The 14,113-nt window shown below is 37.9% G+C and overlaps 2 protein-coding genes across 2 annotated transcripts in view; both read right to left on the reverse strand.

The window, feature by feature from the left end:
* LOC308689607 (protein NLRC3-like) overlaps positions 1-12,735 on the reverse strand; it is a gene marked incomplete at both ends in the record, with an annotated part of 270,187 nt that extends 257,452 nt beyond the window's left edge. The window contains one exon of the mRNA XM_081363417.1: positions 12,597-12,735. Within this exon, the coding sequence (XP_081219543.1) occupies positions 12,597-12,735 (139 nt within the window). The remainder of the gene's footprint in view (positions 1-12,596) is intronic.
* LOC308690141 (protein NLRC3-like) lies at positions 427-12,154 on the reverse strand (the record flags this gene model as incomplete). The annotated part of the gene is made up of 6 exons (XM_081364440.1): positions 427-1,068; positions 1,599-1,645; positions 2,041-2,214; positions 7,345-7,512; positions 10,221-12,006; positions 12,127-12,154. The coding sequence occupies 6 exons, from the start codon at positions 12,152-12,154 to the stop codon at positions 515-517; spliced, it is 2,757 nt and encodes a 918-aa protein (XP_081220566.1). The 3' UTR covers positions 427-514.
* Positions 12,736-14,113: the final 1,378 nt, after the last annotated feature.

The following is a 14,113-nucleotide window of genomic DNA, read 5'->3' on the forward strand; positions in this document are numbered from 1 at the left end:
AATGTAAATGTTACAGAAACACATCGGCAACATGACATTTACAAACCATCTGCAAAAGTGTTAATTAAAATCAATTCAGTGTAATCCACAATTCATTAAATACCATTAAATATGAAGTTTCTATATCATTTTGTCATTTATTAATTTGTAGTGCTTTTTTTTGTTGCAAGCTTCAGAGACAATTAACTGTCACTCTTCCTTCATCATTATACATGCACATGTTTATCAAAACTGAACCCACATTATAAAAGTGACCCAACATTTTTGAGAGCTTTGAAACATTTCATTTAAACAGTTCATTTAAAGATTTGTAAAGCTCAGTTTCTTTTATTACTAGCTTGAACTTACCATCAATCTGCACTACACCTATGAGACTAGACAACTCGATAATAATAAACATTCATACACATATGATATTATGCACAATTTTGAACCTTTAATGCAGATGCAAAGCATGCTGGGTAATGACCAGAACAACGGTATATAAAGTGAGAGTGTTTTATTTTTTGTTCTGTCAGTTGTTGCTCACAAGCTTTTCCATCTCACACAAAGTCACGGAGGAACCACGAGAAACCTCAAATCCAGCATACAGGGGTTCAGTGAACATGGAGGTGAATGTGTGTAAGTGTGTGATTTTATGTGTGCCAGAGATGCTGTAGAAAGACAGAATGCCGGCTGACACGTCCACGTACACTCCAAATCGATTTGAAAAGCCTGAAGGGACACATATGCTAGTTTCCTTACTATTGTGGCAGACTTTGAATCTGTCATTAGAGTAGTTCAGACTCCAGGAGTTTTTATTGAATCCAAACCAACAGTTTTCACTACTTCCTTTCCTGCTGATTCCTTTATATGCCACTGATATATCAGCATTTACACTCAATTTAGCCTCCCAGTAATGGCGTCCAGATAGACTCTCACTACAAAGAACCTGACGACACTCATCAAATCTCTCTGGATGATCAGGATATGACTGGACCTCTTCCACAGATGTCACCTTTCTGTTCTTCTCAGACAGAATGAGATGAGTGTTTGCTGTGTTTGGATCCAGGGTGAGATCACAGGCATCTGAACACAAGAAGAGGCACATTTATCACACATCAATATTCTCTAAAGCGGGTTGTCTGTATGTGTGCAAGTTTGGCTACTCTTGTAAGTGCCAAATGTCCTCACATATATATTTAAATATTAGGAAAACAGAAATTTTTACTGGTCCTCACTAGTAAAAACGAATTATAAATTGGCCAAAACATGTAAAATTTTAATCTAGTATTTTGCACATATTTCTATGATGGGTAGGGGTAGGGGTAGGGGTAGGGATTGGGTTTGGCAGTAGAAAATAACATTATATAAACCCAATGAATATCTATGCAATGTTCTCACTAATAAAGTGAAAAACAATGTTTGTTGTGTGTGTGTGTGTGTGTGTGTGTGTGTGTGTGTGTGTGTGTGTGTGTGTGTGTGTGTGTGTGTGTGTGTGTGTGTGTGTTGAAGGGTTTGGATCTGGTGTGAGGTCACAGACACCTGAACACAAGAAGAGAGACATTTATAACACAACAATAATCACTAAAGTTGTGTGTGTGTGTGTATACACGTACATTTGCGTAGTCCTTCTATAATCCTGGATTCTCCTCCATAATCCACACTATAAAACAGAAACACAGTCTCACATTCTGCACATCTGATACAGTCAGTGAACACACACACACACACACACACACACACACACACCACAACATCTCTTCATGGTCAACATACTTTAATTTTTCAAGTGTGCAGTTTGGATCCACACATTTTTCAAAATGCAGTCAAGACCTGCCTAGAACTACTATACCTGTGTGTTTACTGTAAATAATTGCACACCTTATAATGTTCGTCAGCCAATCAGAATGAAGCATTCAACTGTCCCTTAGCATAACTAGAGCTAAACCTCTGTAAATTCTCAATTAGAACGTTTGTAAATGTAGTAATGTGAGTAATACGTGAAGATTGAAATGCTGTGTTTGGAGTTGTTTAATCAACTCTTCATGCTCTACATACTTGAGTTTATCCAGTCTGTAGTTTGGATCCTCCAGTTTATCAGTGAGCAGCTTGACTCCTGAATCTCCTGGGTGATTGTAGCTCAGATCCAGCTCTCTCAGGTGTGAGGGGTTTGAACTCAGAGCTGAAGACACATAACCACAGCCTTCCTCTGTCACCATACAGCCAGACAATCTACAAAGAAAACAGCAACAGTCCACATGAAATTACATTGGCGTTTTTCTTTCTTTCTGCAGTTTCAGTAAGGCAAGACAAGTTTATTTATATAGCACATTTAATAAATATATGTATACTAAATATACACAATGGTAAAACAAAGTGCTTTACATATAAGTAATTAAAATAATCAAAAGAAATAAGAACAGTTTAGAATAAAAAGTAAATAATCATTCATTAAATGCACAGCTAAATAGATGTGTTTTGAGTCTGGATTTGAATGTGACTATTGTAGGAGCACGACTGATCTCCTCTGGAAGCTGGTTCCAGCTGCGGCTGGCATAATAGCTAAAAGCCGACTCTTAGAGTCTCTGTCAATAAATTAATCCTAGACTGGGCTGAAGGAAAAGACCTTCATTTTTCCTCTGCCGTTCCGTGAGCTAAATTTGATTACAATGCTTTGATTCGCCATGCTAAGAGTTAACCCTTGGTATTTCTAGTTGATGTGATCCTAATGATCTGAGTGATCTGTTTATATTCGGTGAGCATATCTGCAATATATTGAGGTCCTGGGCCATTGAATGATTTATATACCAGTAATAATACTTTAACCCTCTGAGGTCGGCAAACGCGCGGGCGCGTTTTGCTGGATTTTCTCCACATTGTAGCACTATAAACTTAAATTACTCAGTCATTTATGGTCATACAGAAAAAAGAAATATAAAAAAAGAATCTGTGATATTTCTACTTTTGTATGTGTCCACTTACAATCAAATCAAAACATTGTGCTTTTGTAAAATAAAGAAAATAAAACAAACTGAAACAAAACTCAGCGAATACTTGTCACACATTTATGAGCCATATACCTTTATAAACATTTAAGTGTGTACTTTTAAATGATTGGATTCAAACTGAAAACAAATATTCTCTGTTTAAGTAATTTGTATAAAACCAACAAGATGTCCAGCTTCTCAAACGCTTCCTAATTATTTTTTAATTTGACCACGCCCACTCGCGCAAAAGAGATTCACATGCAAATCTCCACATGGAACGCGATCGTGCTCATTAGGCCTACCTCAAAAACAAAACACCAAAACACTTCACAAGTCTCTGCTTTTAGACGCGCCTGAGCTTACATTGGATTTACATCAGAAGAAGAAGAACGCGATTTGAAGACAAGAAAGATGTAAGGTAAGAAATTCTTACATATTAGTTTGCTGTTGTTGCATAAATTTCACATTGCAGTTGAACTGTTGCTAGATATATGGTGAATATTATAATATTTAGACCCGTGTTTACTGTTACTGTGTTTGTGGATATCTGCTCAAACGTAGATATGTATATGGTAACCATAATGTTTTATATTTGAGCATGATCACGTTTGAATGTATCATATTTTGGATCTTGATCGCGTTTGAATGTATCATATTTTGCAGCGCGATCGCGTTTAAATGTATCATATATTGCAGTGCGATCTTGTTTGAATGTATCATATTTATCGCGATCGCGTTTGAAAAGCAAACGGCTTCATGTTTTTACTATTATCTCATTTCATATCATCATAACGAATGGAAACATTTGAAGTAACATGATAATCAATATATTTTTCTCTAGCTTAGTTGTTACTGAAATCTTTTAGAAGATTTATACTGCTATAGGTATAAATATAAGTATATTTATCCAGCACTGCGCATAGCTTATGTCTACAAGGCACAACAAACCTGGTGTTCATTATATTATATATTATTGGAAACATTGTGTGTGTGTGTGTGTGTGTGTGTGTGTGTGTGTGTGTGCGTATTCTGTGAATTTTAAAAAGCAATTTTAACCAGAAAAATCTAAAATTTATTCCCAAAATTGTGCAGGCCTTTCTCTTGATATCAGTATGTTCACTTTTTTTTTCAGGGCCCAGATGCCACTGAGGACTTCAACATTCACATGAGTCTCTGTACATGAACATTGTAAAGTGAAAATCAAACACCTTGGAAATGAAAGGTATGTACAATGTTTTTAGGAATGGCACAAAGGTATAAGTGCTTTTTTGGCATTTGTTGTGTATCTTTGGACTATGTTGTGTTGTAAATAAATCCAAACAATTTAAAAGCCATTCTTTTTAAAATCTCCTCATTTACAGTATTGTGCAAGGTTGCTCAGAATGACAGTGCCTGATAGCTCCTAATAGGGCCGTTAGGGGAGGGTCTTTGTCTTTCTCAGGTGTGAAAAGCTTACATATTAATGAGCTCCCGCATAAAGCTTTTTCACACAAAACACGTCGTAAATTTTTAAATCAATATATTGTCTTATCTGAATGAGCATTCGTGGTGATTTTCACATAGTTTTAGAGCAAATATTCTAGGCTACATGATACAATTTTCAAAAGTCTTGTGAATAAATAATCAGTATGGGTTTCATGACCTTATTTCAGTGAGAATTTTTTTTTTGTATTTTCACAAACCACGCATAAATTTCATTATCTCAAAACTACAAACTTTTACATACATGTTGCTGATATACAGTGAGGAAAATAAGTATTTGAACACCCTGGTATTTTGCAAGTTCTCCCACTTAGAAATCATGGAGGGGTCTGAAATTGTCATCGTAGGTGCATGTCCACTGTGAGAGACTTAATCAAAAAAAAAAAATCCAGAAATCACAATGTATGATTTTTTAACTATTTATTTGTGTGATACAGCTGCAAATAAGTATTTGAACACCTGAGAAAATCAATGTTAATATTTGATACAGTAGCCTTTGTTTGCAATTACAGAGGTCAAACGTTTCCTGTAGTTTTTCACCAGGTTTGCACACACTGCAGGAGGGATTTTGGCCCACTCCTCCACACAGATCTTCTCTAGATCAGTCAGGTTTCTGGGCTGTCGCTGAGAAACACAGAGTTTGAACTCCCTCCAAAGATTCTCTATTGGGTTTAGGTCTGGAGACTGGCTAGGCCACGCCAGAACCTTGATATGCTTCTTACAGAGCCACTCCTTGGTTATCCTGGCTGTGTGCTTCGGGTCATTAAGACCCAGCCTCGACCCATCTTCAATGCTCTAACTGAGGGAAGGAGGTTGTTCCCCAAAATCTCGCAATACATGGCCCCGGTCATCCTCTCCTTAATACAGTGCATTCGCCCTGTCCCATGTGCAGGAAAACACCCCCAAAGCATGATGCTACCACCCCCATGCTTTACAGTAGGGATGGTGTTCTTGGGATGGTACTCATCATTCTTCTTCCTCCAAACACGTTTAGTGGAATTATGACCAAAAAGTTCTATTTTGGTCTCATCTGACCACATGACTTTCTCCCATGATCATCCAAATGGTCATTGGCAAACTTAAGACGGGCCTTGACATGTGCTGGTTTAAGCAGGGGAACCTTCCGTGCCATGCATGATTTCAAACCATGACGTCTTAATGTATTACCAACAGTAACCTTGGAAACGGTGGTCCCAGCTCTTTTCAGGTCATTGACCAGCTCCTCCCGTGTAGTTCTGGGCTGATTTCTCACCTTTCTTAGGATCATTGAGACCCCACGAGGTGAGATCTTGCATGGAGCCCCAGTCCGAGGGAGATTGACAGTCATGTTTAGCTTCATCCATTTTCTAATGATTGCTCCAACAGTGGACCTTTTTTCACCAAGCTGCTTGGCAATTTCCCCGTAGCCCTTTCCAGCCTTGTGGAGGTGTACAATTTTGTATCTAGTGTCTTTGGACAGCTCTTTGGTCTTGGCCATGTTAGTAGTTGGATTCTTACTGATTGTATGGGGTGGACAGGTGTCTTTATGCAGCTAACGACCTCAAACAGGTGCATCTAATTTAGGATAATAAATGGAGTGGAGGTGGACATTTTAAAGGCAGACTAACAGGTGTTTGAGGGTCAGAATTCTAGCTGATAGACAGATGTTCAAATACTTATTTGCAGCTGTATCATACAAATAAATAGTTAAAAAATCATATATTGTGATTTCTGGATTTTTTTTTTTAGATTATGTCTCTCACAGTGGACATGCACCTACGATGACAATTTCAGACCCCTCCATGATTTCCAAGTGGGAGAACTTGCAAAATAGCAGGGTGTTCAAATAATTATTTTCCTCACTGTATTATTGTAGCAGAGTTTGTGCTGAATACAGTGTAATTAGACTTTGGCCATGAAAATGTCACAAGTAACAGAAATAACCAGAAATGTCAGAGCATGTCAGAACACCTCCAGGGCCCAGAAAACAGCTCAGACCTCAGAGGGTTAAAATCAATCCTAAATTTAACTGGGAGCCAGTGTAAAGACCTGAGGACTGGTGTGATATGTTCATATTTTCTGGTTCTGCTCAGAATCCTGGCGGCAGCGTTCTGTATGAGCTGCAACTGTCTTATGGTCTTTTTGGGAAGGCCAGTGAGGAGTCCATTACAATAATCCACCCTGCTGGTGATGAAAGCATGCACAAGTCTTGTCTGGAAACAAAGCATCTAATTCTTGCAATATTTTTCTAGATTTACTAGATGATAGTATGCTGATTTAGTTATTGCTTTGACATGACTACTGAAACTAAGGTGTGACTCTAGTGTCACACCGAGATTCCTGACTTGATTTTTAGTTGTTTGACCCCTAGTGTCAAGGTATGCATTTACCTTGAGAACTTCATCTTTGTTTCCAAATACAATTACGTCAGTTTTGTCTTTTTTTTTACTGAAGAAAGTTTTGTCACATCCAACTGTTGACTTCATATTGGAATATATTAGATTGGTTTGCTGTACGGCTTGGGAAGACCTTCTGCATGTAATTTAACAGAAAATAGAGAAAGATACAGGCACACTGTGTTCCTGCTTGTTCTGAAAACATTTGAGAAAGTTACTGTTATCATAGCGGGGACCCGACACATATCACTGAGAGCTGGTATCAGTTATTTTTGTTTCACCTCGAGCAGATGGAGGAGGGTGTGGGCCCTCGCATTGTGGCAGAGGCCGAAGATAAAGACTAAGCAGGACACTTCCCATGAATATTCAGATAAGGCCTAAATAATCAGAATGCTTCTCAATTGTTGACAATTTTTATAAACATAACAAATGTGTGTATAAATAAATGTATTTGAAAGTACAACATTTGCATTCGCAAACATTTTTAAGCCCAAATTATTTCATGGAAAACCATTTACCTCAGTATCTCCAGTTTACAGTTTGTCAGTCCATCAGAAAGAAGCTTCACTCCAGAATCCCGCAGATCATTGTTACTCAGATCCAGCTCTATCAGAACAGAGTTTGAGGATTGTAGAGCTGATGATAAACTCTCACAGGACTGAGCTGTGAGATTACAGTACTGTAGCCTGTGTAGAGAACAAAACAAACAACAACAGTATTGCTTATTAGGTAGTGTTCATAATCTGGAGCTTGGACAAAACCTTTGAGTGTAGTGATGTAAGCAAAGCTAAAACAGTTTGCTCTTCATAAAACATCAAAACAGTATTAACCTCCTGAGGTCGGCAATCACACCGGCGTGATCTGCTCGTTTTTTTTATATCAGTGCAAAATACTCTGTTGATTTTGATTTTACATACTTGTATTGTACATCATTCAAAACTGTTAAATGTCTTCTTTTATTTGTGTACACATAATAAAAACAAAATGTTGTGTTTTTCGTAAAACAAAGAAAATAAACATGATGTGCGTTCTGCCGTCTCTCTCAATGTGAAACTCATTCTGAAACGCGACAGAAAATGACCTGTAACTCAGCGAATGTTTGTCACACAGACTTGAAATGCATGTCTATACAACGCTTGTAATCTCTATTTTTAAAGTATGTAATTTATATAAAAAACAAATATTCTATTTTTAAGTAATCCATACGAAAGCAGCGGCATGTACAGTTTCTCAAACGCGTCCTCATTAAATTTAATTTGAACACGCCTACGAGCGCACGAGCGATTGACATGCAAATGATCCATGCGGAGAAACGCAGACCTGTAAACGCCCTCATCACCTGAAAACAAAGAAGCAGAGACTTCGTAACTTCGTTGTGTATCTTTGGGTTATGTTGTGTTGTATATATATATATGTGTGTGTGTGTGTGTGTGTGTGTGTGTGTGTGTGTGTGTGTTTGAAAGACGCGCCAGAGCTTACATTGGATTTAGGCTACCTCAGAAGAAGAAGAACGCGATTTGAAGACAAGAAAGATTTAAGGTAAGAAATTTTTACATATTAGTTTGTTATTGTTGCATAAATGTCACATTGCAGTTGAACTGTTGCTAGATATATGGGGAATATTATAATATTTAGACCCGTGTTTACTGTTAAGCCTACTGTGTTTGTGGATATCTGGTCAAACGTAGATATGTATGGTAACCATAATGTTTTATATTTGAGCGCGATCGCGTTTGAATGTATCAGATTTTGCAGCGCGATCGCGTTTGAATGTATCATTTGAAAAATTGAAAAGCAAAACACACCAAACGGCTTCATGTTTTTACTATTATCTCATTTCATATCATCATAACGAATGGAAACATTTGAAAGTAACATGATAATCAATATATTTTTCTCTAGCTTGGTTGTTACTGAAATATTTTGGAAGATTTATACTGCTATCTATTGTTATTATTATTTTACCCAGCACTGCGCATAGCTTATGCCTACAAGGCACAACAAACCTGGTGTTCATTATATTATATATTGTTGGAAACATTTGTGTGTGTGTGTGTGTGTGTGTGTATTTTGTGAATTTTAAAAAGCAATTTTAACCAGAAAAATCTAATATTTATTTGCAAAATCGTGCAGGCCTTTCTCTTGATATCAGTATGTTCACTTTTTTTTCAGGGCCCAGATGCCACTGAGTCCTGCCGACTTCAACATTCACATGAGTCTCTGGAACATGAACATGGTAAAGTGAAAATCAAACACCTTGGAAATGAAAGGTATGTACAATGTTTTTAGGAATGGCACAAAGGTCTGTCTTTGAAGTGTTTTTTTGGCATTTGTTGTGTATCTTTGGGTTATGTTGTGTTGTAAATAAATCCAAACAATTTAAAAGCCATTCTTTTTTAAATCTCCTCATTTACAGTATTGTGCAAGGTTGCTCAGAATGACAGGGCTATTAGGAGCTATATTAGGATAGCTCCTAATAGGGCCGTTGGGGAGGTTCTTTGTCTTTCTCAGGTGAGAAAAGGTTACATATTAATGAGCTCTCGCATAAGGCTTTTTCACACAAAACACGTCGTAAAATTTTTAAATCAATATATTGTCTTATCAGAATGAGCAGTCAGGGTGATTTTCACATTGTTTTGGAGCAAATATTCTAGGCTACGTGATACAATTTTCAAAAGTCTTGTGAAGAAATAATCAGTATGGGTTTCATGGCTTTATTTCAGTATTTCAAAAAATACTTTTTTGTATTTTCACAAACCACGCATAAATGTCATTATCTCAAAACTACAAACTTTTACATACATGCTGCTAATATATTGTTGTAGCAGAGTTTGTGCTGAATACAGTTTAATTAGACTTTAGCCATGAAAATGTCACAAGTAACAGAAATAACCAGAAATGTCAGAGCATGTCAGAACACCTCCAGGGCCCAGAAAACAGCTCAGACCTCAGAGGGTTAAAGGTGCTGTTTGAATTATTATCAAACAAAACGGAGACTCCCTCCTCCTCATCCGCGCACTAACCCCCGAACCCCACCCCCACATCATTCTTGTCGGTTATTGGCTGGAACAGTTTGTTATGTTTCGTGCTGCGGGTCACTCTGTTTGTTGCTCAGTTTGTTTTTGCTGCAGTTTGTGGAGCGTGGGCTGTATGCAGAGACCGTGTTTTTTTACAGTGTGTTCAGGGGACAGGCAGCTAGTGGATAGTGAGATGTTTGCGGTATGTGAAAAAAAATGTTTTGCCCTAAAAAACGTGTGACATCGCTTATAGCACCTTTAATAGCATCACACACATTTACATTAATTTTTCTGTACACTCTTTGCCAACAAGTAAAATCAAGGCCCAATTAAAATAACTAACAGTATATATAAATGAATGTAAAGGAGACTCTTACAGTGCTCTTCTGGTGTTTTTGATCACTGGCAGCAGTGTCACCAGTGCTTCATCAGATCTTCTGTATTTCTGCAGTTCAAACATCTCTTGAGCCTCTTCTGACATCAGGAGCACAAACACCAGACCAGACCATTGAGAAGAGGACAGATTCTGTGCTGAAAGATTTCCTGAGCTCAGATTCTTCTGGATTTCCTCCACAAAGTCATCTTTCAGTTCACTCAGACAGTGGAAGAGATTGATGGTCCTCTCTACTGATTCCTCCTTCTCTATTTTCTTTTTGATATAGTTAACAGTGTTTTTTATGTCCTCTGTTTTGAGTTCCAGTCCTGGCAATAGTCCCTTCAGGTCACTCTGATCGGATTCCAGACCCAGGAGGAACCGCAGGAAAAGGTCCAGGTGTCCGTTCTCACTCTGTAAAGCTTTCTTGACTGCAGCATTATGAAGCTGAAACAGTGGCTTTTTGGACAGTTTCCATGTCAGTTTTTCTCTCTTGGACTGAAGAAATAGCTCAGCTTTCTCATCTTTGCCCATCATGAACACATAAAGAGCAGCGAGAAATTCCTGTACGCTGAGATGAACGAAGCTGTAAACGTTTCTTGCTGCTACCTTTTCCTCCTGAAACATTCGAGTGCATAAACCAGAGTACACTGAACCTTCAGTGACATCTAGTCCACATTCCTCAAGATCTTTTTTGTAGAAAATCAGGTTTCCTTTCTCCAGCTGTTTAAAGGCCAGTTTCCCAAGCTTCAGAATAATCTGATCAAAAGACTCATCACAGTATCTTTCTTCCATCTGTTTCTTCTGAGAAATTAAGAAGCTTGTGTACATCCCTGTGAGAGTTGTGGGAGTTTTGTCACTGCTCTCTCGAGCCAGTAGAGGCTGAAGAACAATAAGAGAGATCCAGCAGAAGACAGGAATATGGCACATGATGTACAGACTCCTAGATTTCTTGATGTGACTGATGAGTTTTCCAGCAACCTCAGGACTGCTGTTATTTTTGAAGTATTTCTCTTTCTGCTCATTGTTAAATCCTCGCACCTCTGTCACTTGATCAATGTAGTGACGGGGTATCAGACTGGCTGCTGCTGGTCTGGATGTGATCCAGATGAGAGCAGAGGAAACCAGTTGTCTCTTGATAAGGTTTATTATTATCTTACTCACTGTTGTTTTTTCATTTACATTTATAAATGTGTCATCTTCTTTAAAGTTCAAAGGAAAGCGACATTCATCCAGCCCATCAAAGATGAACATAACTTTACCATCACCTTGAGGAAGAGAGGGCAATTCTTCAGGACTACTAAAGAAGTATTTGTTGAGCAGTCCCATGAGACTGTACTCTCTTTTAATCAAATTCAGTTTACGGAATGGAAGTGGAAATATGAAGACTATATCCTGATTCTCTATTCCTTTAGCCCAGTCGAAGATGAATTTATTGACAGAGACAGTTTTTCCAACTCCTGCGATCCCCGTTGTCAGCACTTTTCTTTTTCGACGACCTGTCTCACACTGGACTTTAAACATGTCCTTACACATGATTGGCTTCTCCTTGGTGATCAATCGGTTGTGATTTGATTCGATCTGTATCACCTCATGGTCGTTCACTCTTCCTCCAGTCTCATTCTCCACCACATATAATTCAGTGTAAATATCGCTCAGGTATTCCTGATGACCCGTCTCTGAATTACCAACCAATATCTGCTCATAGTCCTGTTTTAATTTGTCCTTCAGTGTGAGGCTGGTCTCTGTGAAATCATGAAGAGTAGCTTTTCTATTGTCTGCAGTTGAGCCTTTAAGAAAGAGGGGGAAATAAAGCAAAGACTAAGTGATTGTGATTTTCATTCATTTAAATATAGTGCAAGCATGAATTTATCACACTCTTACTACAATAATAAGCTTTTTGATCAAACCATTGACATCTAACACCAAACGAGACATAAGACTGTATTATTGTTAGGTTGGGGTTATTGCAATGACCCTTTATATGTAGAAGTTGTTTGTAGAAGTTTTGAGTGGTTTAAGACTCTTGTAAACCATTTAATCATTCATAAAATCATGACTAGACACTGTCTGTTCTAATAAATGTATGTGTATAAGATCTGCTGTTGTTCTTCTTGGCCCTGTAATAGTTGTTGCTGTTATATTCTCGTTTCCATGTACAGGCAGTGATTGTTATTTACCCCTGATCTCTTTTGAATGAGCTCCAACTTCGGTAGACGTTTTTATATTGCCTTCAGCCTGACCTGTGTGTGTGTGTGTGTGTGTGTGTGTGTGTGTGTGTGTGAGAGAGGATCACTCACTGGGAAACATAGACCACACAAACACATCAGCAGAGCAAAGTCAGTCAGTCACATTACAGTCACTGTGAATTAAACGTTACCTTGATTGTTCTCCAGCTGCTCAGCCAGATTGTTCTGGTTCATCTTCCTCAGGATCTTCACCATGCTCTTCACAGCTTCTTCTGGCCCAAAACATGCTACCATCTTATCCACTGTGTCTAAGATATCTGCTTTCTCCATGTCATTCTTTGTTATACACTCATGATCATTCTGTAAGTGCCACTTAAACTTCTTCTGTTCAGCTTCTACCAGTTCATTCAGTGATTTCTCAAGCAGATCTTCAACTTTAACAGATGCCATCGTCCTTCACAGATTCAGAGCTGCGGGATAAAAAGAAAAAGATCTGAAGTAGTTTTCACTCTTAACATGTTGGCCTAACCACTCAAATGTTATTTGGATTATTAAATAAAGCTGTAATCGGATCAGGATTCTCATCCAAACAAATCTGTTAACCCTCTGGTCCTCTTCGTTTAGGGGTCACACTTGGCTCCTTCGTGGTCAAAAGTGACCGAAGCCTTAAAATGTAACTTTTTTTCCCCCCAGGAAAACCAATGTAATATATTTTTGGTCAATAATATTTTTTTTTTATTATTATTTAGAATTTTGAAAGGATTCTATGGTACTATGTAATAATTATACAATTTTTATGAGCATTGAGCATGAGCATTAGACTTATTATTATTATTTTTAATAAATGCAACATTTCACATTAAAATAGAGTGCAGGCCTTAAAAAGTGAGGCTTTAAAAAATAAAAACATATGTAATGGCGTGTAACCACCTGTAGGCTATAGCTCCCTATATAAATACATAGAGGGGCTTTTTGAGTCCCATTGTTTTTAGACATCATTTCTCCATTTTATTAGTTTTTTATTTATTTAGATATATATTTAGACATTCTAAAAGACTGCCTGTCAAGGTTTATATATTTTTATTAGATAAGTATCAGGTTTTGCTGGTATTTTATTCAGTTTAATTATATAAATGGTAATAAAACTTCAGAAGGGAAGAGCAATTATGATCTAACAGCAAAAACATTATAAAATAACATATTTTACACATTGCTGCACATGCAACACATAGTAACACAGTGTCTCTTGCACACTGGAAGTTTGCAATTTTTGCAGAAACTGCCGGTTTTTACATCCTTTGGCAAGCACATTTGGCACCACCTTCTTTTTTCTGAGTGACTGGCAGTAGAGGGATGTGTTGTGGAGGTATCAGCTGTGGAGACACCAGCTGATGAGTGACCAACTTCCTCATCCCTGGAATCCTGCACTTTTCTCAGGAACCTCACAGAGGCTGGTGTGCGAGGAATGTTTTGCCTTCTTTTCATGAAGGGGTACACCAGCGCTTTCCCCAACTCCTCCAGAAAAAGCCTCCTTCTGTAGCTTTTTGCCTGTCCCCAGGTGGGATTGATTTCCCTCCACAGCACGAATGAATTGTAGGCCGAGACATCAATAATATTGAAGAAGAGAGCCATGGGCCAGCGAACTGTCTTCCGTCCACATATGTATGTTCCAACAATCTGTAATATTACACACACATGCACAACATTT

This window comes from Scardinius erythrophthalmus (assembly GCF_964197995.2).
Source record: "Scardinius erythrophthalmus genome assembly, chromosome: 4".
Classification (NCBI taxonomy): domain Eukaryota; kingdom Metazoa; phylum Chordata; class Actinopteri; order Cypriniformes; family Leuciscidae; genus Scardinius; species Scardinius erythrophthalmus.